General features: G+C 32.2%; 1 protein-coding gene across 1 annotated transcript in view; it reads left to right on the top strand.

Annotated features, from left to right (window-relative positions):
- The window catches only part of LOC111046993 (solute carrier family 12 member 4), a 494,114-nt gene extending 467,846 nt beyond the window's left edge, over positions 1-26,268 (top strand). Inside the window, exons 18-22 of the mRNA XM_039420090.1 lie at positions 1,090-1,119; positions 3,360-3,470; positions 9,082-9,188; positions 10,229-10,368; positions 18,373-26,268. Coding sequence (XP_039276024.1) covers positions 1,090-1,119; positions 3,360-3,470; positions 9,082-9,188; positions 10,229-10,368; positions 18,373-18,464 — 480 coding nt within the window. The 3' untranslated portion in view covers positions 18,465-26,268. The remainder of the gene's footprint in view (positions 1-1,089; positions 1,120-3,359; positions 3,471-9,081; positions 9,189-10,228; positions 10,369-18,372) is intronic.
- Positions 26,269-27,126: the final 858 nt, after the last annotated feature.

Here is a 27,126-nt window from a genome sequence, read left to right as displayed (position 1 = left end):
TTTTCTCATCATGTTTCTGTGTTCATTTATTTGTGAAATTTTGTTCTTATTGTTTAATGGCCGCTCGTTTCAATAACTCCACCAGAATACATGAGCGCAATTTTGCAATCACAAAATTAAAAAATATAAAATGCTCAACATTCCATCTTTTAGCAAATTTTTAGGAAAAACTCGAAAAATAACACACTTGTCAAGGAATTTGGTGTTTTGTGTAATATTGTTTATTGTTCAATAAGTTTTTGTTAATGAAGTCAATTAACTGAAATCAAATATTGTGTTTGCTCACTCGTGCGGTGTACACATTTTGTTCTGACATTTAATTGTATGCTTTCTCACATGTAAAAACTTGCTGAATATGTATTATTATTATCACAATAATATGAGAGGATGCACAGCAAAAGACCTCAACTCATGTTCATATTCAAAACAATGGAGACAAAAACAAAACTCAAGTCACTCACTAAATCCCAAAAATTTGAATGGAGAGGAAGAGTAAAGAAGAATAGACGGAGAGACTAAAAAAGAGAGAAACAGAGAAAAGAAACATTATTCTTCCTCATGAGCATGGTATTTCATAATACCATGGTATTCTTCAGAGTAAAAGCTTCAAGCTGAGAACAGGGGAAAAATATCATATCTGGTTCATCCCTGAATCTAAAAATCAAATTCCTGTTCTTATTCCCTTTGTTCAATTTCCATTTCCCATGTTCCTCCTTCCAAACTCAATGTTTAAACATTCGTAGCATTTCTTCTATGTGCTGATAACCATCTAATTTCATGGAATGAATTCCTTCTACAAGATTCGCTTATTCAATTTGTAGACAAGAATGTCTACTAATTCATTAAACCATTAAACCATATTTCAAGTGGTAGTGAGAGTTTCCTAAGGTATTATGAACTCATAACCTTTATGATTCATTAAACCATAATTTCAAGTGGTAGTGAGAGTTTCCTAAGGTATTATGAACTCATAACCTTTATAACTGATCAAGAATTGAAATTTTAGTGATTTTTGTTCTGTGAAATGAGAAAATTAGTCTCAAAATTGTCTGATAGAAACTGATTCAATTTTATTTTGTTTTTGACTAGACTGTTGATTCAGCTACAAATACTGAAGAGGTATGAACTGAACATTTCAATGTAGAAGGGTGTGCGTGTTTATTAGTATTATTAATAGGTGTTGCAAACAACTTCCAATACATTACCGGTACAGTTGTTTGTTAGTGTACCAATATGAAGCTAATGCTTTATTGTACCATAACAAAAATATATCCAATACCTACAAAACTGTAGACGCATAACAAAAAATGCTGTCTCAATATTTCTAGTTTGATTGATCCTGTTTTTTGGTGTTTTTGAACCCTGCTTGATGATAAAGTTTTCAGTATTTGTGATCTGAATGCATTTCAAACCCTTTGAGTTGCCCCTTTCGAAGCTTGTACTAATGTGATTCATCATTCCACACGACTCATGATCTCATCGATACAAAAAAGCATTGCATTTATACAAGGAGCCATCATTTGCATCATCTTTGAACTGCGTTGAAACTTTCAGCATGCACACCATCGATTGTACCAAATAATAATGTAATCAAAATTTGGAATAATGATGGATTCATTACAAATTAATATTTATATTTGTTACAAACCACCATAGAAGGTGATTATATTGCCTATTTTGTTGTAATGTCATCGAATTGAATTCTTATAATACATTATCTGAAACATGTTTAAGCTTGATATAAAATTTTGTCAAAAACAAAGCATCAAATCAATATATCCATGATATGATGTTGGCCAAATATTGTCTTGACATGAATATATTTATATAGAAGAGACATGATTGATATTGATTATTACAAAATCAATGAAACCTATCGACTATAGTCTACCTGTGACATTCTCATGTAATTTATTATAAGAAATTGATCTTAATTAATGTAGTTTTTCATTATTGATGTACCTTTCCAAAATTTAGATAGGAAAAACTTGAAAATAAGATAACAAAAGAAGATTTTATCGTCTTCATTAAACGAATTGAGATAATTTAAAATTAATTAGTACTGAATACGTAAATCTATTCAGAACCAGTAATGCTAATTACGAATTACTTTGTAATTTTATTGGAGTTATCAGATTTGTACGTTGATTTTAGGATTCAACTAACATACCATGGTGTTATAATTTTGTGTATCAATTTGCAACGTATTAAATTTCGTTGGCTTGAGAATATTTTGTCTTATGATCCAATTAAAAAACTTTGTAGATCAAATCTTATAGCTGCGTTTACACCAAAGTTATTAACAAAATGTTAATAACTCAATCCTTATAGATTGAACATTACTTATCATACACATGATGAACATATGTGTTTGTCAAGTTTTGTTCAATCTAATAGAATTTATAAGGATTATGTTATTAACATTTTGTTAATAACGTTATTGTAAACGCAGCTTAATATAGGAAAAATGATATCAGCCATCTTTAATAATACGTTTTCTCACATTCATTATCATATTTAGAGCGTCGTAATCAGAATAGTTTGTTCAAAGATAGAGCTTGATAACATGTATGCTGAGCCTTTGCTTTTAAAATCATAATTATAATAATGTAATATCTTGAAATATTCATTAACTTTTAGATTTAATTAATCATACCAATCGTAAGTTTTTGTAAATTTATTGGTTCCAAACCATTCTAACCAAAATTTTTCACTATATAGCATAGGCCTACTCCAACAGTGTATGGAAATATTATCTGCAATGATTAGAAATAATTGAAAACTTAGAACTTCTTCTTAAATACAGTAATAGTTCTATCAGATTCCCAACTTTATCATGCAATCTATGAGGTACTGTCTTGTCTCACTAATTCACAATTAATAATGAGTCGATTTCAATAAATTTCCATGTCTTTCATTCAGATACCGATCAAGTTGATACAGCATTCATGATAGGATTTATAAATTAATCTAAAAGATGGAATAATTGTATTGCCATATAAATTATAGGCCTGAATGGTAAATATTTGTTTATATTAGTGAATGAAATGTGTTGATATTGAAATTGGAATAGATGAAGATATAGGCTATCTAAAATGAATATTGTAAAAAAAGAGTAGCTAGACTCAAAAGTGACTTTACTTGGAACATTATTGAATCAAGAGCTTATCTCACTTCAATACTTAAGAATAAAAAATAATTAATTGTCCACAAATAGTGTTGTTGCACTTCTTGATAAAAAATATATCCTTTTACAGTTATAACAATTGAACAATTTTATGATGAATTGAAACTGAAAATTGATCTACCGTATATGCAAATCACAAACTCACGAATCCATAATTTTCTTGGCATTCTAGGTTCAAGCAATAGTTGATCATCATCATGATATCAAGGCAACTAAGAATCAGGAGCAGAAATCAAGAACTATCAGGTTCCAGGAGCCTTCGGAGAAAGATGAAGATAAGCAGGTGATTATTCAAGAAATATGCTTTTACATTTTACGAACTCAAATAAATGTAAAATCAATTTTATTTAAAAATCACTTTAATAAATTCTATAGTTTGAACATTTTATAAGTGAGGCTACACATCGAGTTTTGGACGATACCATCGAAGTTTGTTTCTGACGAAACATTATCGAGTTTTTTTCAATCTGATAGAATTTATAACGACAAAAATCGAACGTCCTGAAAAGATCGATGTTTGTGTAATTAGTCTGATCCACAGATTAAGTGATAACTGTTCTTTCTATTCTCCTATTTTTAAATGATTAGTTTCATATTCCTTTCTATTAGATAATCTTTGGAATCTAAAGTTATAAAAGCTTAATCAGATTTTATTGACTCCCAGTAATATTCAAATGTTTAGTTTTAATTACAAAATGCCAATATATAATTGAATGTGAAAAGATAACATTTTTCTATCAATTCTGCGTTTTAGTATCAAAAATGAATATGAGTATCGATCGAGCAGTCGTAGCGAGCAGACGTAGTTTTTTTAGTGAGAGTAGTTGAAATAGTGTATGCAATAGTTAAAGTGCTGAGTTCAGTGTTTTAATTGTTGTGCGCGAGTTCAGTGCCCTGCGCCGAAAAATCAGTTCAGTGCTGAATTATAATCTAGTCCGGCTAAGGAATGTAAAGAATGTGAGAAATGTCGACTCCCAAAAGATTGCCAACCTTCCTCGTGCCAGAGTTCGAAGAGGAGGAGGAAACAGAGGACGACGCAACAATGAGTCAACTAACACCGGCTAGGAGCGTTGAACCAGCGTCAATGACTGGAAACGTCAACACTTCCCCAGAATCGTTTCTAAAAACGAACCAACTAAAAACTGCAACGGAGCAGTTTTTATACAATGCATGGAAAGAAGTCACTTGCCAACAGAGTGAAGAGAGAGAAAGAATGCATAAACTGGAAAAGGAGTTGGAGAGAGCACGGTTGGAGATTAATCAGCTGAACGAGATGTTTTCATCAGCATCTACAAACACACAGAATCTTCAATCTTCAGCTTCACATACAATGCAACCAGCATCTTCTAGAAGTAGCAATAAAAGTTATTCACCACCGAATTGGGAGGAAGAAGAGAGAATGGTAGCATCAGAGACTGCATGGACTCTCCCTAAACAAAAGAAGAGAAAAATCCGTGACTCACCAGAAAAAATAAGGCCTGCAACTGATTCTACAAGTATGAAACCGACAGAAAAGAAAAACAAGCCACCACCAGTCATATTAAGCAATATACAAGAGTATTCGAGAATTAAAGAGGCATTGAAATCGAAAAATCTCAATTTCAGTGCCAACATGATGAACAACAACCAGCTAAAATTTAATGTTGAAACTGAACAAGAATACAGAGATTTAACTAAGATGTTGGATGAAGCTGAATATGAATGGCACACGTACGAAAATAAACAAACTCGTCCAATTCGTGTCATGGCTAAAGAGCTTCATCCATCATGCGATCCAGAGGATATAAAGAACGATCTTCTAAGCAGAGGCTTTCAAATAATCAGTGCTGTCAACAAAATGAAAAAAGTGAAGAAGGATGGAAAAGAACACATTATCAGACTTCCAATGTTCATGTTAACATTCAAGAATACAGAAGATACAAAAAGAATATTTGAAATTAAACATATTTGCTACATGAAAGTGAAAATTGAATCAATTAGAAGTAATAAAATGATTCAACAGTGTAAACGTTGTCAGCGGTTTGGTCATACACAGACATACTGTCAACATGAACCTGTGTGTGTGAAGTGTGCTGGAAAACACTGGACTATTTCGTGTACTAAGGCTAAAGAAACCCCAGCCAAATGTTTCAATTGTGCTGAGGCTCACCCAGCTAACTACAGAGGCTGTTTCATCGCTAAAGAACTTCAGAGAAGAAGAACTGAAAAAGAAAACCTAGTTAAAAGAAGTAGCGAAGTACCACATACAACTAAACAGAGAAACTTCACTTCAAAAAAGTACACTGAAGAAATATCCTATTCCCAAGTAACGAAACACACTCCAAGCCTACAACAGGAGAGCCAACCAAAGCAACAATAACAACAACCAGTTGAAGTCAATAAGGTTTTGTAGGAAATTTTGAACAGTTTAAATATTATTTCTGGACGACTTGACAGCTTGGAAGGGAAGAGTAAGAGTATCGAGAAGAAAACTAGAAAATGAATATTGCGAGCCAACAAGATATAAGGATTGCTACCTGGAATGCCAATGGAATAAATAATATCAATAATAATAGAAAACAAGAAATAGAAATATTTCTAAAGACACGAAATATAGATGTTTGCCTCATCTCTGAAACCCATTCAACTGAGCAGACTCACTTCAAAATCAATGGATATAATGTTTACGAAACTATTCATCCTCAAAATGAAGCAAGAGGTGGAAGTGCTGTAATAGTGAAGGAGAGTATTAAACACTAAGAAGACTTCAGTATTCAAAGTAATGAAATACAGCTAACTGTAGTTGGAATAGAGTCAATCAACCAGAAAATACTTGTTGGAGCTGCATATTTTCCACCACGTTACAATTTTAAGAAAAATGATTATACAAATATTCTTGTTCAGCTTGGAGATAGATTCATAGTGGGTGGAGATTTTAATGCCAAGCATAAGGATTGGGGTTCAAGACTCACGACTACCAAAGGAAAAGAACTCAGAGAGGCTATCCAGGAGCTGGGCTGCGAATTCCATTCAACAGGGACACCTACGTATTGGCCAACATATTTGAATAAAACTCCAGATCTTCCTGATTTATTCATAACAAAGAGAATATCCAGTAATTTTATCGACATTGAAGAGAGCTTTGACCTGGATTCTGATCATTCAGCTGTAATTCACTTAGTGAACGAATAATAAAGAAAGAAGACAGACCAATGTTAGTCAACAGAACAACAGACTGGGAAGCTTTTAAAGTGGATTTGGAGAATGAAATCAACTTGAATATTCCACTCAGAACAACTGAGCAGCTAGATGAAGCCGCAGAAAATTTCATGTGGCAAATCCAGAAATCATTCTGGAAAAACACCAGACAATATACCATGAAAACAAAAGGATGCAATTACCCTCTGGAGATTCGACAACTTGTTTTAGAAAAACGAAGGGCAATAAGAAGATGGTAACAAACTCGTGATCCTGCTGACAAAAATATCTTGAAAAACAAAACACAACAATTGAGAAGAGAGATAAGGAAACTAACTGAGGAATCCATTAATAACTACCTTCAAAATTTGACAGCTGATGCCAGTACAGATTATTCATTATGGAAAGCAACAAAAAGAATTAAGCGGCCAATATTACAATCCCCTCCAATTAGAAAACCAGATGGTACTTGGGCAAGAAATAACAGAGAAAAGGCAGATTTATTTGCTAATCATCTAGAAGAAATCTTCCAGCCAAACAACATTCAATCTGAAATTGATACTGAAGAAGATATAATAGATGATTTAGATACAGAGATTGATCCAGTTTCCATAAATGAGGTTCAAGAAGAAATAAAATATAATCTGAATACCAAAAAAGCATCTGGGTTTGATCTGATTACAGGTGAAATCTTGAAGAAACTTCCAAGGAAAGGTATTGTCATGCTAACATACTTATTCAATGCATCACTCCGATTACAGCATTTTCCCACAATTTGGAAGGTGGCAGAAGTCATTATGTTGCAAAAGCCTGGGAAATGTCCTCAAGAAGCAAAATTATACCGCCCAATATCTCTTCTACCTGTAATTTCAAAGCTTTTTGAGAAATTGCTAATGAAGAGATTGACTCCCATCATAAGTAGCAGGAATCTGATACCAGCCTATCAATTTGGCCTCAGGCAGAAGCACTCAACCCTGGACCAAGTACATAGAATCACCAATGTAATAGAGAAGTCATTAGAGAAAAAATCGATATGTTCAGCAATCTTCCTTGATGTGGCACAGGCATTTGACAAAGTGTGGCATGAAGGACTGATCATTAAACTTCATAAAATTCTCCCCACTCAACTTGTGAAAATTCTAAAATCATACATCAACAACAGATTATTCAGAGTAAAAGAAGGTGACGAAGTCTCCGAATTGAAGGAAATAAGGGCTGGAGTTCCACAGGGTAGTGTTCTTGGACAAGTTCTTTATGTGCTGTAAACAAGCGATCTTCCTGGATTGGATGCAGTGACAATGGCTACTTTTGCTGATGATACTGCAATACTGGCAGACGGGGAAACAGTACAAGAAGCAGCCACAAAACTACAGAATGCTAGCAACAGATTCAGTGACTGGACCAAAAAATGGAGAATTCGATTGAATGAGATGAAGTCTATTCATATCAACTTCACAAACAAAATTATCAATGACTCGATTCGAATAAATCTGAATGGGAATGTAGTACCACACAGCAACACAGCAAAATACCTTGGAATGACTCTTGACGCCAAGTTGAAATGGAAAGAGCATATCAAGATGAAAAGGAGCGAGCTAGGACTCAAATACAGTAAAATCTATTGGCTGTTGGGCCGTCAATCACAACTCTCATTGGACAACAAGTTATTGATTTACAAACAAATTCTAAAACCTGTCTGGACGTATGGAATTCAGCTTTGGGGCTGCTCTAGAACTTCTAACATCAGTCAGACTCAAACATTCCAAAACAAAGTACTGCGGAACATGGTGAATGCGCCCTGGTACATAGGGAACAGCGATTTGCACCGAGATCTGCACATCCCCTATGTGACCTGTGAGATAAGACGATTGGCAGCCCATCATGAGTCACGTCTTCATCAACACGACAACACCGAAGTCATCCAACTACTAGACAACACTGAACTCACTAGGAGGTTGAAGAGAACAAAGCCCTTCGAGTTGGTGTAGTGCTAGTGGAGTGAAAAAAGTATATTGAATAAAAGTGTAGTGAAATAGTTTAAAGTAGTGAAATTATAGATTGGAACTGTAGGCTTCACTGGAAGACTTTAGCAATAAAAATTAATTTAGGATAATAAATAACAGAACAAAATTAATGGTTAGTCCTAGTGACTAGTTTTAATAGAAATAACAAAAAAATGAATATTGTTAACGAAAATAATAGTCTGTTCCTGAACAATTGAATTTATTATGGCCTTTTAATAAATGTAAATTACAGAAATCTATAATGATAATTCATTTCATGTGAACATTGAAGTACGTATTAAAAAGCATTATTCCCATTTTATTGATTGAATGAAATTGATATGAAATAAATAATAATTGATATCATCAATAGTAGTTGGAATCCATTCAATTAGGAGATGAATATTTGTTTTTTATTCCAAAATCGATGTTGCTACCTACTTATTGAAGAGTTACAACAGTCAAGGCTGCAAATTCATGTCTGAATTAATGATCATTATTTCATTATACTGACTTGTCTTATATAGAGTATAACTGTAGTCCTTAGGACGTAATCTTTAAAAAATAAATGAATAAATAAAATGTCGGCATTAATCTTTGTTTTGTCTTCAATCTGTGTTTCTACAATTTGATCCTTAAAAACTATTTTTCAAATCTGATTTTAATCAAGTAAAGTGATATTTTTATTTGACTTGAGTTGTGTTTGATTTGTAGGAGCAGAATCAGACAGATGGAAGCTCTGAGAAATCCCCCACTCCCAGTAACAAATCCCCTGCAGCTGCTAACAATGTATCGTCTGGAGATAATCCTGCAGTTACGCCGTAAGTTTGGCCATGTATTATAGCTATAATACACTTTCATGTCTCACTCTTCAGAAAATAATTTTCCGAAATAATATAATAATATTCAATAATTAGCTCTTATATGTAATCAACCTTCAGATAAGTTTCAAACAACTTTATAGGATATTCAAATCTTAGTATTTCTATTAATTTCTAAATCTAGCTTTGTGAAACTCCAAGATAATTGGTTTATCAGAAATAGTGAGTTCTTTCCAAGCAATAGAATATATTTTTTTTAGAAATTCATTATCTCTCAATAATTTGTCAGAAGGTTTTGACAATAAGTAAACAATACCTTAGTAAAATCTGCCTATTCTCTCTGAAAATACTGCTATTAAGCTTATTAATGGAAGTAACTCTTCTTCCAGGAAATGGCTCTTGGTCAATTGACAATGTCTTAATTCATTAATTCATAATATACAGGATCTACCCGACAAAAAATTGATAAATGGTAATAATTGACCAAACACAGTGAGTGATGTTTTAACTCGGATTTTCTTTCGTCTGTCTATATAATTATATGTAACGCATTCACGGCCAAACGCATTGATAGAATTCTATGAGATTTGGCAGGAATTTTCCTTTTTTTAACTGCGCGTCGATGTATGCACAAGGTCTTTTTGAAATTTTGCATTTTAAGGATAATTATTATGAAAGGAAAAGGAATTTTCTCCATACTCCGATATCACTATATTTATAATCATCTACTCTGAAGATAGGATTAATCAGACTATAGAATTATTCATAATCAATCAGCTGACAAGTGGATTATTCATTGCATGCATTACACAGATGTCTGGAGAAGCCGGTGAACAGGTGATGCCAGATACTTGTGGCTGAGAAAACTGCGTAAGGTCTACTGTTCACATAACTACTAGTAATCGATTTGAATCACTGTGTGAAATTTATGCTCTGCCATACCCAAACTGATTAAAGAATCTATAATGTTTAATTTTCTCTGTTGATAATAGTATTTTGTAATATGTTCTGATTATGAAATGTTATAATTATATTTACAGGGATGAGAACAATGTGAGGCGAATGCACACAGCTGTCAAACTCAATGAAGTCATTTCAAAGCGATCCTACGAAGCTCAACTTGTCATTCTCAATCTACCTGGGCCCCCTCGTGACACTAAGGCCGAGAGAGAGTCAAACTGTATCCTTTTCAAAAAGTTTATTCAATCTATTTCAATAATCTCAAATATTTTTCAATCAATTGCATTATTTGTGTTCTTCTAGTTTATTACTTACAAAAATATGTGTGGTTTTAGTTAATGAATAGTGGTAATAATGTTTTATTAACTCAAGAGCTTTTACAAACATAGAGTTTCGTCATACAGTCATTTAGAGTCAATACAATATTAATATAAGTTCCATTCCATAGTCTATCCAATATAAATCTTATCACAGCTTATTTGTTCCACTGCTGAATCAGTCTAGATCATAATTAAATCTAACTATAACAGAAAACAACAACAACGTATCTATTAATGATTAAAAAAATACCAATTGATAACATTTATATCACAGTCAGGTCAAATGGAGATTGAAAAGAATCAATCACAGTCAGGTCAAATCACATAAACATTGTATAAAACATGAATAATCTATATCAATCATCCCTTCTCAGACTACATACACAAAATGCACATAATTGCGTCAATTATATGAAAATAATCTCATCATCACGACAAATCAGTCAGAACAAAAAATATCTACAAATTTACACAACTCACAATAGTCATCATGGATGGCCCTCAAAAACTCATCAACCGAGTAATATTCTCCTCCAACCAACAACTTATAAAGGTCAGTCTTGAACCCTCTCAATTCACCGTTAGTGAACAACAGCTTCATAAAGCGTGCAAGTCTATTATAAAACTTGCACCCCGCATAACTAGGCTTCCTCTTGAATAGCTTTATCCTATGAGGCTGAGTTGCAAAGTTTTCTCTCCCTCTAGTATTGCACGAATGCATATCGGCTCTAAGTCTGAAATTCGTTCAATTTTGGACTGAATATAGACTATATAATTTTGGACTGATCACCCTGAAAATGTAAATTGAGAGTACAGTCAGTAGCAGTACAATTTGTCATAGAGTGATCTCCATTTATTAGCTTCGTCTCTATGTTCGATAATCTCATTTCTCAAGACATTATTGTCCGCCTATATTGTCTCAATAGAGATGGACATGGTCCTGACTGTCTCAGTCAAAGAATTGATTGACTCTTTGAGCTTTAAGCTATTTTCATCTAAACTCTGGCAACTTTCAGTTAAGGGTTCAGTATTAATACTCCTATCAACTACAGTCACACCAGATGAAGATTGTGTCAAAGTTTGGCTCTCCAATTCCAGGGTGAATCGCTGTATCTCACTCACTAGAGCCGACTGATTCTCAGCCAGCTGTTGAATCCTATTTAATAAATTATCCTTGGACTTGAGGATATTGTCATCTGTCTGTGACTCAGAATTGAAACAGACTGGCTTCCGTACAGAACCCATAAATGAGTCCAGCGATGCCCTATTACATCTTTGTAACTGCCTATTAGTAGTTGAGACTAAACTTTTTATCGGAAAACTTGAAAGACTTTTTGGTACTTGGTGTGATCCATGCTGCTTATGTTTATCTATATAACTTTTTACACTGTCAATCTTCAATGAAGTAGTAACGGAGGCAGGGCATCCAGTAGAGCAACAACGCCAGAAAATATCTCCACTAACTAGAGAGTGGCTTTTCCAAAAGCAGTAGCCGTTATAGTATAACGCCAAGTTTTGCTTTGTTGTTTTATACGTTCTAAGTTCTGGAGTCATCACTCTGACTAGGCCTACGGGAAATGGAGACGAGATGGAGACACAGAGCGCCCAGAGAGCTAAAAAGGCAGGAAACAAAATTGGAAGCTCCTGAAATGTGACAGGAAGCAGGAAGGGGAAGCGCATACAAGAAAAGGAAAGAAAACAATATTTGGAACAGTCCTCAAGAAGCAAAAGAACACAAAGAATTCAAAAGTTAGCGCGGTTCTTGTATTCGGTCAAACAGCTGTTTTATTCCGCGTTGTCACGGTAACCAACGACGCCAAAATCCAGTTCTTGAAACCGGTGTAACACGGAATCAGTAATCAGTAGGAGAGTAGTATCTTATCTATTGATACGAGAGTTAGCTACAAGTCAACCGATCAGTTCACCTTGCAGTCTTCGATCAACACTGTCACACTGATTTGGTCACATTGATGGAATTCCTCGCATACCAAAATGCAGCAGCTCATTTGTTATAGGCGAGCGCACGAAATTTGACGTTATGAAATACGAAAAAATCACTATTTTACATTTTAGAGACCGGTAAATCGATTTCACTTTCTCACACAATCAAACGATCACTAATTACGCACAAGAAAGTATTCATTTGCTATAGATAAGCTGCATATGAGTATCCAATGAACTATTAATTGACCCTTGAAAACTTAGAGGCATCCATCCGGCAGAGCAGGCCTGCCAATCATGGTAGATAACGGACCAGGAAGTTCTCGACCTCTTTCTCTAGTAGACCTATTATGCTTAGGCCGTTGTTAGACTATCACATGATGACAACCTAATAAGTATACTGTGATAAAAGGCTTAGACCATAGACTCTACATGAATTTGCAATAAAAAATGTTCAGTAAAAGTTTCTTATATCGACCTTAGTTTTTGAGGTATATCGATTTTACGATATTTTTCAAAAACGTTAATAATTAGAAAACTATCAGTCGGAAATGAAGTCCAAGGATATGGTTGGGAAGAGGAATACATAATCTATTAATAAGATTCATATTTTGTTCCTTTGTTTGACGTTTTTGAATTAGCGTTAAAACTGTTTGAAATTTGGCTTTGAATTTGATGAATGTGCTTTTTTCAACTTTCAACTTTTTTCATACTTTTATGAGCGCTCATAAAAAGTTTAAAAACAAGAACAAATTATATTAATCTTATTGGATATTTCTTCCTCTTTCCAATCAGCATATTCTTTCCAGTCCAATCACTACCTCTGTAAACAAAGGCATAGTGCATGACAGGTGGTTGATGGTAACGTCAGCACAGGGCTCCTACACTAATAAAAACACCAGCTGAAATAGATCAGCTGAAATCAACAAATTTTTATTGGTGTAGGAGCCCTACCTGTGCTGACGTCACCAGAATGCACTAGCCTATGGCTTTGTTTACGGAGGTAGTGGTCCAATCGACACATTTTTTTCGCCATCTTGTTTTTTCATTTGTGAGATTGTCATCATTGATTTTCTCTTTCAGCACATGATAACGAAGAGAGTGTTATAATTTCAAAGTCTGTACCATCAAGGCGTCATGAGATACACGCTTTTTTAATAATTGTTAGGTTTGGCATATGATGGAAAAAACATATTCTCGCTGCAAATTGTACCTCTCTCTCTTTTTTCCAATGACGCTCTAGCCGTGGAAAATGGACTTATAGAATTCACCTAAATGTAATTTTAAATATTCTACAACACCGTCTGAATAATATTAGTGTATGTCTACTGCAAATACATTACAGGATGGGAAGTGAATTTCCCCCCCCCCCCGAAAAATGTATGTTTAAAGCTTTTGAAGTAATATTAATCATGAAAAAAGTACTCAAAATGAAATGATTCTCAGGAATACTATAGTTTGGGTAATTCTGAACACTCTAGTTGTAGTATCAATCCGATATCTCTCACAATACCTTGATAACAATCAATATGAAAAATTCTGCCAAAATGGCCACTACTTTAATTTTTCAATGATGATGGCTATTTTCGTTGTTTCCATCATCAATATTCTTATTCAGCTTGTTCTAACGAAGTCTTTATCATGAAGCAGTTATGAAAAAATTGATTTTATATTTCTAGCTTGTTGCCTCATACCTATGGAGAAATGCACCAGAAATCATGCATTTCAGGTTTTCTTTGGAGGTCACTAGAGAACAAATTTATTGACGTAGAGCGCGTGAATACATCATTTTAAAGCTGAGAAAACGATCGAAATTTAATATATTCAACATTCCCCTGTATCCCTTGCACAAAAAAAGTTATAATAGAATGGAATTTGATGAAATGAAAAAGAACAATTCTTGAAGGATTTTTGGAGGTGATATCTTATAAAATATGTGTTTCAGAGGGAAATTTCATAAGATAAAAACTTGAGCGGAAGAGTTTTAGAATATTTTCGTGCAATGAACGATAGAATATATTTAACAGTTATCAAAATACAAGCAATAAAAGAAGCCCCTGAAAATTTTGGCGTCCATCTTGTTTTCGAGGTGTTTGCTTGTGATAATGACTTTCCAACATTGTGTTCATCATAATTCTAATCCTATGGAAGGCATTGAGACATCTTCCACGGTTATTACCCAAAAATGACCATGGAAGTATATTTAGCCCAATTCTAGTCTGAAAAACTCAAAGACTAGGCTAATGCTATTTACTATCCTATAGTAAATTTGTAAAAAATATATTAATCTTCAGTTTATCTACTTCAATATAATAATAAATTCATTAAGTCCTCATAAGCGTTATTTTTTGTTTCTTCCTTTAAATTGCAAATCTATGAAATAGATTAGGGTCTTCAGTTATTATTGCATGTCTAGAATTGTGTAGTTTTTACATATTTGAGGGCATCCCATTATTGATAATAATTATTGGCATATTATCCACGTTAGGCTACTTCAACATTCTTATGGGTGAGTTACTATAGCTCTAAAAGTTCTCATCACATTCATTCTTTGTCTCATTTCTATGTATTCTTTCTCCAGGCTCTTCACCTTATCAATTTTTTGCATAGAAAGTTGCAAAGAATTGCATTTTGTTGATTAATTTGCATACAGGTAATCTATTAGTATCCAAGTATGCGAACTCTGAGAGCTTAGTTGTATAAGACGCTATCAACTTGTGATAAATTGCTGTTGGCTGTAGCAGTTTTGTTAAGAGATTTTCTGTTGAGATGGATTTAGAGGTGACGGGACTAAGGTTAAAAATTGATGATCGATTTGAGGTAGCAGTGTTAGGTATCTATAGGTCACCAAATGGAGACTGGCAAAAATTTTGTGAGCTGCTCCATACACTTTTGGAAATTACAACCGCTCGTTTCACAAATGTTATAGTAGTAGGAGATTTCAATACCGATTTTGCCAGGCAGGATAAAATGACAGAGGATATTAGAGATATTATTAATATGAATAATTTAGAAATTAAGGTCTACGAATATACAAGAGTAACTCGAACTTCACAGACAATTATTGATAATATCCTCACAAATATAGAAGGTTGTAATGTCAGGTTAGGTAGCTCAGATCTACCAGATCATAACTATCAAATTTTAGATGTTAAGTTGCAGGGCCAGAATCCAAGCAGAAAAAAACTTTTGTGAAAGAAATTCAGCAATATGAGCTAGGAAATATAAATTGTTTGAAGCAGGAACTGCTTCAAGAAAATTGGAGTAGTGTTTATAACAGTTGTAACCTAAATTACAAATATAAGCAATTCATTGATACTCTAAGATTTCACATTAGTGTATGCTGTCCGATAAAAAAAGTCAAAGTAAAAAGTAAATTAAACAAAGTAGATGAATGGATAACTGAAGATATTCTTACTCAAAGAAATATTGTTAGGGAAGCTTATGAGGAATTTAAATTAGTGAGGGATGTTCCGAGTGAAGTCAAATACAAATGTCTAAAGAAAAACTATGCAAAAGAAGTGAGGAAAGCTAAGTGTAAGAAATCAGCTGAAATATTAACAACTAGTACAAATTTTAACTCTGCTGTTTGGGAGGTAATTAATAGAAATAGGAGAGCAGCTCAAAAAGATACAGTTACTAATGTCCCTAGGATAATCGATGAACATGGAAATTATATGGATGATAGTATAGACATTTGTAACTTTTTCAATAAATATTATCAACAGGTTGCATATAATCTCCAAAAGTCACTGAACACTAATACTTATAATACAACTACATTAAATGCTGAGCCAATTGAAAAGGTATTTAAATTTCATCCATTATCAAGAGATGAGTTGTCAAGAATAATAAAAAATTTGAATAACAAAAAAACAGTAGGATTGGATGGGGTCTCAAGCAAAATTTTAAAAGAATGTGAAAATGAATTACTGGACCCTTTATTGCATCTCCTTAATACTTCACTAGAGCAGGGTATTTTCCCTGATGATCTGAAACAAGGAAAAATTTTGCCAATTTTCAAGAGCGGTGATTCTGAAAGAGTTGAAAATTATAGACCCATTAGTATTCTAAATGTAATAAGTAAAATTTTTGAAAGAGTAGTTTTAAATAGGTTATTGATGCACCTGGAAGAAATTAATTTCATATGTGATGAACAGCATGGGTTCCAGAAAGGGAAATCTACTAAGACTGCAATAGTATCCCAATAGTATAATAGATTCAGGTGAGAAGGCAGCCGCAATATTTCTTGATTTATCCAAAGCTTTTGATTGTGTGAACCATAGAATATTATTGGAAATACTAAAAACTGTAGGTGTGAATGGTATAGAACTAAAATGGTTTGAATCATATCTCATAGGTAGAAACCAGTGTGTTGAGCTTACCAAGGTGGATGGGAATGAAATAGTAAAAATTAAATCTCAAAAACTGGAGGTCCAGGCTGGAGTACCTCAAGGCTCAATTCTGAGTCCCTTACTGTTTCTGTTGTATGTGAACCAATTACCAAAAGAGTTAAAAGATCACAGAGCTCTGTTGTTTGCTGATGACACATCGCTTATCTTTAACAATTATTTATTAGATAGTCTAGGAATAAATGCTTTTACTGGAGTACAGTCAATTGTCCAATTCTTGAAGCAAAGGCAATTAACAATAAATAGTAAGAAATGTCAATTCCTACAATTCAAAAGTAAATATAATTCAGTAGAGGATAGAGAAATAAATGTGTTTGTAGAGGAAAATGAATTAGACCAAGAAGAGAAAGTAGCATTCTTGGGAATTTTATTGGACAGGAAATTAACATGGCATCCTTACATTGAGAGGATATGTAATAAGATATCATCTGGGGTATTTGTCCTGCGGCAGATTGCTAGGCTGAATGATAAAAAACTACTGTTAACTGCTTACCATGGACTTATACTATCTCATATTAGGTATGCTATTTTAGTATGGGGTAATTCATCTCAACAAAATATGGACAGAGTGTTTAAGATTCAAAAGAAGGCACTCAGATGTATAGAGAAAGTGAATAGGTTAGACTCTTGTAGGCCTTTATTTAAAAAGCTTGGTCTATTAACTGTGCCATCTTTGTATGTATATGAAGTTGTAATGCATGTGAAAACGAGTGGTGTGATCCAGAATTCAGATGTTCATGAGTATAATACGCGAAACAGAGCAGATTATCATATAATAGGTCACAATAGTAGGTTATTTGAACAAAAACCAGATTATATTGGTAGGAAATTTTAACAAGCTACCTCAAATCTTGAAAAGTAATGATGATTTGAAGATTTTCAAAAAACAAATGAAAAAATATTTAGTTGATAGAGCTTTTTATAGTGTACAAGAATTCCTTTCAAACCTAAACTAGGTTGAACTACTTAGTGTTAGAATTATTATGTAATAACATGACTTGTCTTATACTCCATGACTGGAGTCTTTAGGACGTAATCTAAAAAAAAAAAAAGCAAGTGGACGGTTTGACTCCCACCAAAAGCATAGTTGTTTGTTCATGTCATCATCTCATTCTATTACTCACGTTCACGCTCAATTACGAAAGCGCGAATTGTGTATCATCCAGCAAAGTAGAATATTCATATTTCTTTAGGTCAGTTTCTCGATTATTTTGTTGATAAAGTCTCCTTTTACAATGATTATAATTTTTATGGAAGCTATTAAAAAAGTTAATCCAATATCAAAATGCAACTTAAAAACATTCAGCAACAATTTTAGTCACTAAACTTTTTCTATTCAAATTGACTAGTTCAGTTACCTCAAAATCATCTCAATAGCTTTGCACCTGGAGAGGTGATATGTTGATATATGCTGAGTACGATCATTGGCTATCTATTCGTGCAAACAAATTGAGGCGTTACTATGTTTCATTTTGTGTAGTGCTTTTGTAAGTTTTGTCGTTAAGGTTGTGAGTAAGCATTGCATTATTGACCTTGACCGTTTTTTAATAGACATGGAGTTCCTAGAGGTGTTGACAGAAGGCTTGGAGCGTGTGCTGATGGTGCGGGGAAGTGGCCGCGAAGTGATCACCATTTACTCGTGAAGAAGCACTTCTGTGATCACATTACTAGTATTTTATAAACAGTCTTCAAGTCAGTGCACAATTCTAGTTCTAGGTTTTATTATCAATCATTGTTCGTTCATATTATCATCCACAATGCATCTCTCATCGTTCAAACTTGTAGCGCAGACTATTTAATGACATGACTGTTCCACAACTATGTGTTACAAGCTCACTTCAAATAACAATTTCAACCATTATAACTCAAACGAGCATTTAAACAACTGATGAGCTTTTGAATAAAATAATAACTCACCTTTCCACCCATTTCAAGCGCTATCAAGCGCTAATAATAGCGAAAGTTATTCGAAAGATCCACTTCCAAATAACAATTTTATGAACTTGATATGTTGAACTCTCATAGAGATTAAGCCTGATGCAATGATTTTAATTATTCGACTTGAATCTTGGAATCTCACATACCCGACTTTAGGGGCTATTTCTCGATGTCATTGAATGGTTTGTAGTTTAGTTTCTCAGATCTTACTTCAACCGAACGTGTTCAAAGATGAAGGAATAGTTCTATATCGATTTAAAGAAAGAGGCAATACCAAACTATTTGTTATGAGTTTTACAATTCTATCATTACTGTTTAGTAGTACATTTTTAAGTTTTTCTAAAACAGGAATTTTTAAAAGTTTTAAACTGGATTGATTTCAAAATATCATATCCAATCTGGATTGAGTTTTAACATCAATGTACTTGGATCATATTACTTCTCTGTTCAATAAGCTATATTCAACATTTATTAAGTCTCAATTTTCGAAACAGATTCAAAAAGTGCTCCTTATAAATTGTGTAAGTCTTTCTGTTGTGGTAGATTATTACTGGTCGAGTAATGATAAAATGTATCATTTAATTATCAAACAAATATATATACTACTCGTATTCAATGTTGTGAAGCTCATAACAATAATAGCCTAATATTAATACTGTGCATTTGATAAGATTGCAATATTATCAATCTTCGTGATTCTATTCACATAAACTACACTTTGAATGAAAAATTATTGATGATCTGAATTTATATTTTAAGAGGAAATTTCTTGTAATCTTTTAAAGATGTCAGATTGCGCTTAGATATAGACTATTATAGTCAGGTTTCTGAAACCTAGAAACATCATCCTCATACTCAGTTTCCATTAATTCTTTTGTAAAAATTCATACTTCATATCTCATAAAAATATTAGAGATGAGTGTCGCACGTATCTAAATTTCTATTCAGACAACAAAAATATTATATAAATGTTAAAGACTTGGCTCATTTTCTACTCTGTGTTCCGTATGTGTAAATTTTTATCGTAAAATTTATCGTCGTGACTATATAAATTATAAAATATTGATCTACATATAGTTATCTAATGAACTTATCAAGTGATAATTTATTGTACTATTATTAATTAGAATAATGGAATGAATCAAGCTATCAACTTTATATGAAATTGAGAAACATTTTAGTGAATTTGAACCAAGAGTAATTATAACAATTAATTAGTAGAGTAAACAGATAGCGAAATAATTTAACCAATAGTGAATCTCATATTCTCACAGTATCATAATCATTATTGATAACCTCAACGAGCTGATTTTGCTGATAATGTTGGAGAATCGCCAACATATTTCACACAAATCAACTCAATCGTACAAACTACATTGTTCAATTTTATTGCATTTTGAATAGTGTCGGTCGTTTTAAGAATGATAAGTTTCAAGTACTGATGTATGTGGATGGAATAGGTTAAGACTTAGTTTCATTCTATAGTGAGAAATACTATGCTTTAGTAGAACTTGGGAACGTTAATTTTCTGGAGTAGGTGATCAGCATACTTGTTGATCTGTAATAGTTCTCTTTAGATGTCTTAAAGTTTCTAACAGTTTTGTATTAGGAGAGAAAAATAATTATTCAATAAGGATTAATAAGTTTAGTTCTATGTTGAATGCGTGGTACCGTACTTATGATAACAAAGTAATAGTCTAAAATGATCAATTCAATTATCATTGTAGTAGTCGATTAGCTAGTCTCATAATTGCGTTGGATGTGATAAAAATCGCTAGCTCTTCTCATGATTGAGAGCTACTTACCTTCAATCACTTCATATTGTATTATAGTAGAAAATATAATATGTTGTGATCTCTTGTAAAAAAGAATTTTAATTGTATTATTAAAGTCTATCAGCATAAAATGAAAGATTTTTAGATAAGAGTATAAATTATAAGGTGTAAATATCTAGCTCTTCTTGTAAAAATCTAATATTTTAATAGCATTTATTGGTTTGTGTACAGTTATTTCAGCTCTGAGCCTCTTTGTGAATTATATTAGTTTCATACTAATTTCAACCAATGAGAAGTTTCACGATCATCAGAATTTGATTTTTGGTTATTCTTCTCACATTGAAACGTTCTCAATCATAATTTTTGTTCACCTTTATCGAAATTCCAAAGTTTTCGTGATACCATTTCACCATTGATTTGAGATAGTCAAATCAATACTGATTGTATTGAGTCCTCTAATAATAGTCGCTGAATCCCTGTTATCTCGGAACATTTTTTGAACAATTAAAGACTGATGAGCTCGACTGTGTTGACATCCCAGCTGAATCCAAAATGGATGATGAAGATTGGAGTGCTCAAATTTTAAGTGGAGTACGGTATATCAACTTCTGACTTTGAGTAGCTGGACTGTGTTTTTGAGACATAGGAACACCTTGTGTTCGAGAAGACGAAGTCCGTGGTGGAAATAGTTTGATGATTGAAACTAGACTGCTGAGGAGTATTCCGGGTTTTGTATTCCGAATATTAACCCAGTGAGGGAGGGGGGGTTGTCTTGAACACCCTGCTGGTGATTTGCCATTGATGAAAAGACAATTGATGCTAATCTCTTGGAGGAGGATTGGAATGATTTGGAGGAGGTTTCCATGCTGGAACCCTTTTATTAAACAGTGAATTAGAGATCTTAGCTGAGAGATTGAAGGGTTCATTTAGGAACCCTAATTCTGGGTGAAGTGGGTAGGAATTCTATGTACCGTGATAAAACATTCGAAAAGCCCTATTAGAATAAATGAATAAGTAACAGTAGATTGTTTTTATGAAATTCTTGTTTAATTTTTATAACTTGGAACCATTTAATTTGACAATATAAGTGGACGCATTGTGAATAGTTTTGAAATATTTTTTCACAGAGAGGCTCTTAAAAATGTTACCAAGCAATATTATGAAATTTATATTAAAGTATATTTTTAATCTTTCCATGACTGTAAATCGAATCAAAATCTATATGAAGAATAAACTGAATAGGCCTACTTGAATTCTATTAGAATAAGCAAGAACTGCGCATTCCATCACTAGATTAATGCTTGGTCCTATTTATAAATTTATAAGTTTTGCCGATTCAATACATTCTTTATTAATGTGTTGATTCTTGAAATTTCTTATGCAAGTGTGAGAACTTGCTTTGAAATGCAATTTCTTGCCTCCAATAGGAACAATGTATTGACGATTGCTTTGCAGATGGTAATTTCAAGGATGAAGCTCGGCTGCCTATTCAGATCTATCAAGAAAATAACAAATTCATAAATCCCATAATGGTGTTTTTTGAACTTTTTAAATATACCTTTCAACTTACCTTCTGTTAGGCCATGTTCTATCTCTTTACTCAAGTTCTAAATCAATTCAATTCGGATTTGGTCTATGAAAATTTCTTAGTGATCGAATGCCAGTTCTGTCTGGAGACTCTTGAAATTCCAATTCCACTTCAAAAGGATTCCGTAGAAAACTTTCTTAGCACACATGATGCATTCATCATTCAGATACATTTTTAATACCTTAAATTAATACTTCATAATATTTTCATCTTAACAAAAGTTTTATTCCTATTGAAAATTATAAAATAAAAATTAAAAAATTCAATTTCATTCTAATTTATCAGTGATATGACATTATTATTCAATGAGTTTTTTCGGCTATGTGATTCGAATCATATGAAGTTGTTGGATCAGAGTATTAAATATTTTTGTAGATATAAAATATATTCATGTTGGCATTCAAAATTTATTTTCAGGATTTGGATAGGCTTACTCTATTTACTTGAATCTAAATAAATTCAGAAACTTAAACGATAGTGGCTGAAACTGCATTTATAATTATATTATTGGATGCACTATTGTGAAAGGCCTTTGAAATTATTGATAGGCTTGGAAAACAATGTAATTTACACATTCACAGATGATTAACAAACAATTTAGAGAAACTGTAGTGATAATAAGAGGTGCTAAATCAAGGGAAATGCCAGTCAGAGGGTATGAAAATAGTATAGCCATTGATTGAATGTATAAGATATAGTAATGCGTATTTATTGAGAAAATATTGAAAGTAAAACAATTGAGAACGTACAATGCATTATTAACTCAAAATTAAAATGGGCATTCAAAATACAGAGCCAGACCGTTTGATCCTTGAAAACTAAATGTGGCCAAAAACTATTGTTATAATAGGCCATCAATGTCAACGGATCAGAGCTATTAAAATACTGTCTCCATCAGAATGGAAGGTTTATGCGATAAATGATGAGAAAAGCCATTCAGGTAGATCTAACTAATCTAAATAGTAAGATATATTATTATCATCCGAGTCAAGCGATGCTTGGTACTTGTTAAAATAAAAAAATAGCTACAAGTAGCCTACATAGTTGAATCTTTTCACCACCTTTAGTCATTCATGGAGTACAGTCATTCAATAATTGCTATATTCTCTATTTTCAATGTCCTCAAGCCTATCAATATAGTCTATTTTAGTTTTCCACTTCATTTTTTCTGTCGCAAATGTCTAAGAGTTTATCTATTATGGTTGATATAAGAATTCTTATAGGAGGAAAATCGTTTTTAGATATTTATTGAAATTATGTTTCAGACGCTGTATATGCGGCTTCATGTTCATAATTATAATTTTCTCTAAATGAATAATCAAGAAAAATGGTTATCATCAATGAATTGATACCAAAGTGTCAAAGATATTGATACCAAAGATACTAACTGTTCTTTATTGAAACTTCCCTTGAAGTCCACTTCATATTTTGATTTTGTTCTGAAGTTATTTTTTTAGAACTTTGGAGTCTCCTACATACGCTACTTTATAGAAATACAGTAACTATCTGAACTTGTCAATTTACGAAACAATGATTGTTTTTAAACTCATTGTACTATCAAAGTGTACTGTATTATGGTCTTATTTCATAACAGCCTACTGTTGTGATTTATATCGATATCGATTATAAAAATTATTATTAGTATAAAAGAAAGAAATTATGCATAATGAAACTGAACAGTATTCTAGAATAAAATAGATTAAAATATATTTATTTTCTATTCTTGTTATCTATGTATTCTTTGAATAAACTTGGGTTCCTGAAGAGTATATTCAATTAGAATGCATGAAATGCATACGAAGATGTAGCTTGAAATAGAATAACAGTAACGTATCTGTGTCACGAGATACAAGATAAGAATAATTTTATTATATTACAATCTGTCAACATTTCCTCCCCCATATTCATATTTGATCATATTTCTAATAATGTACCGTATCGCAATATCGCAATTCACTTCTGAATTCGACAATATTTTCATTTATTTTGATTCCAAACGTTCAAGTAAACAAATTCAGAACCTCAAGTTCATTGCTCCCTTCAATTAAACAAATGACCTCGATCAAGCTCAACAGGCTCAAATAAATCCATTACGCGTGTTTTAACAGCAAAAATTGATATTTTTCTATCAAAAATACTGAGTTGGATTAGTTGTATTGAAAATTATATGGGAATAGAGTCATCACTGTTGATGTACGTTTAATAGATGTTAGAAAACTATATTTTCAAAATAAATGTCATACAATCAGTCGTCTATTTTAGTCAGAGAAATAATTTAAATATTCACATAGTATCACTATTATTTGAAATATTTTTTTAAAACTTCCATTATCTCAATTTAATGGTTTGTTGAAAAATTATAAGTGTTGTATTCCATCAATCAATCAAAGAAATGTGAAATGTAAGATATGTAGGCTACAGTAATCTAATCCCTTCTTGTATGAAAATGGATTCAACCTAGCTGTAGTTTAGTTGAATGAATAGTTTGTAACATATTATTGAGCAGAAAAATGTTGTCTAATTAGCGGTAGGTCTACCATACCCTATCTAATGTGAAAATATGATGTTCATTGAATCAAACGTTGGTACTTTTAGAATAAGAAAACATTATGTGATCTTTGCATCTTAACTGTTGTATTAATTATGTTTGGCTAGATGTAATTTATGTATATTTCGAAGATCTTAAAAGATCACCGGTTAGATCACAAAATCTGAAGTTTTGGTGATTGTGCCTTCAATTGTGTTTCATCTTTATGAATAATGTAGAATCATAAGAATTAAATGTTGGAAAAATTCCCCCTTTTATACTTTTCATCCTATTTTAATTTGCACTCTTTCCATTTTGTAATGAAAAAGTCAATCATTTGTTGTAAAAAAGTTCACAACTTGAAATAAGAGTGGCTTCATAGTTCTCATTTGATAAAATGTGATTAATTGAGGTTGAAGGTGGACTTTTCAAAGTAATCCTCAACTACCAACTTTTTCCATTTCCATGATTTAAAATAATATGAACAAATTATTGATAATTTATTGACAAATTATTAATAATTTCTGAGAAATTAATTATTTAGTATTGATGGCACCATTAATATAAATCGTAATACCTACTTTTTAATAAATAAATTTCAACTTTCCGAGAGATCAGACTTGGAACAATAAAAATCTTAAAATAACCTTCCCCGATAGTACTTCTCTACAATTTTCGTTTCCCATAGACTGCATTTAGAACATCATATCGTCAAGATTTTCCTCTATTGCTGAAACCTAAAATCGAATGTAAATTTAAAATATCACTGTATTTATCATAAAAATTGAGTGCACTAATGATTCCATAACAGAAATATCTTCAACTAAAATTTTATAGATATAAGATTCTCAAAATTATATTATAATAATAGAAATTTATAATGAGCTCCACTTCAAAACTATCTATAAGAATTCTGGAGCTGTTATTCAGCAAAAATTTTCAATGAATGCTAGTGTAAATAATTCTTAAGACAGTAACAGTGAAGTATACATTTTATCATGCTATAAAACATTAATACTTGATGGAATGTTGGTATTGGTGTCTTTTAAATGATTATCTACAGCCTTGATTGAATTTACTCTTGAATTGGCGCAGTTATCATCAATAATAATTGAATCACTTGTTTTGTGACTGCTCCTCAGAATCAGCACTTACTTTTGTTCCTACGTGTGGCACATTAGGCCTAACTTTTTTCTTAAGGTAAATTATATTGATAGATAATCAAAATTAAAAAAAAAACACTGAAAGACACAAATTGATCAATTCCTTTCAAACTTGAAGTATTACTTAAGGCACTTATCTTGTAATAAAGACCAAATACCCGAAACTACTCACGCAACGCGGACAGTTATACAATGTTATACAATTCAAGGTATTATTTTACTAGTATAAATTATTACACAGATGTTAACTGAATACTCTCCCATCAACAAATCCCACTCATCGTGTTCAGGATGGAAAAATCAGTTGAGTAATTATTCATTGATGGATAATCCGCAATGAGCAGTTTGTAAATATGTAATTTGTATAATAATGGGTCTTTTAATGTACAATTATTATTGTTACACTAATGCATGATTTGTGCCTGTTAATTGGATAATAAAGAATATATTTATGTGTTTCAGGTTTATGTTTATATGTGATAATCTTAACCAAAATAAGTTGAGTGTTGAGTTGTTTCAGCCCAACATATTGATAATATATTTTTCATTGTGAGATAGGCTAATAGCTGTTATCACATAAGTTAATGTTGTATCGATATTGTTAAATTTTCGCAAAACAAAAGCGGACTGTGATTAAATGTGTTTAATTCTAGCTGTCCTCAAGTTGGTCAAGTGAATTTACATCAGAAGTAGGCTATGCAAGTTCCGGCACTGAACAATCTACATGAACACATCATGTTACTGTTTACTTACTTGCACAATCTACTTGGCTTTTGATAGGGTACCACTTTTAATCGTTAAGCCCTTGTAAGTGGATGTTAGTAATTTAAATTGGATTTCTGTCATTTTTATTCGAACAAAAGTCGTTTCATTATGAATAAGCAGTTCATTGATGGTGATGTATAAAAATAATTGATTTTAGAGTGAACATTCTTTATCGTAACATAATTGATGTGCATCAATAATAATAATGATTATAATTACTATAGTAATTATTACTAAGCTCAAATAATATACAGAAATACTGTATTTATGTTCCATCAAAAATGTCGATGTTTCATTACAAATCATGATTATTGGACATAATATCAATAACAAGTATAATAACTACGATGATTTATAAATTATGACTATTATCATTATTATTATTATTATTAGTATGGCCTACAAGTTTGTTTCAAATAACGAGTGTCACAGATTTGAGGTATCATTGTTGTATTAAGGTTTCGTTAAATTGTGTAGTAATTTATGGTACTGTAAAATATTCTCATAGTTAATTGCAAGTACTGTGCATTGTGAACTCGAAATACAGCT

Source organism: Nilaparvata lugens, chromosome 2 (assembly GCF_014356525.2).
Source record: "Nilaparvata lugens isolate BPH chromosome 2, ASM1435652v1, whole genome shotgun sequence".
Taxonomy (NCBI): Eukaryota; Metazoa; Arthropoda; class Insecta; order Hemiptera; family Delphacidae; genus Nilaparvata; species Nilaparvata lugens.
This window is presented reverse-complemented; position numbering and strand designations above follow the sequence as displayed.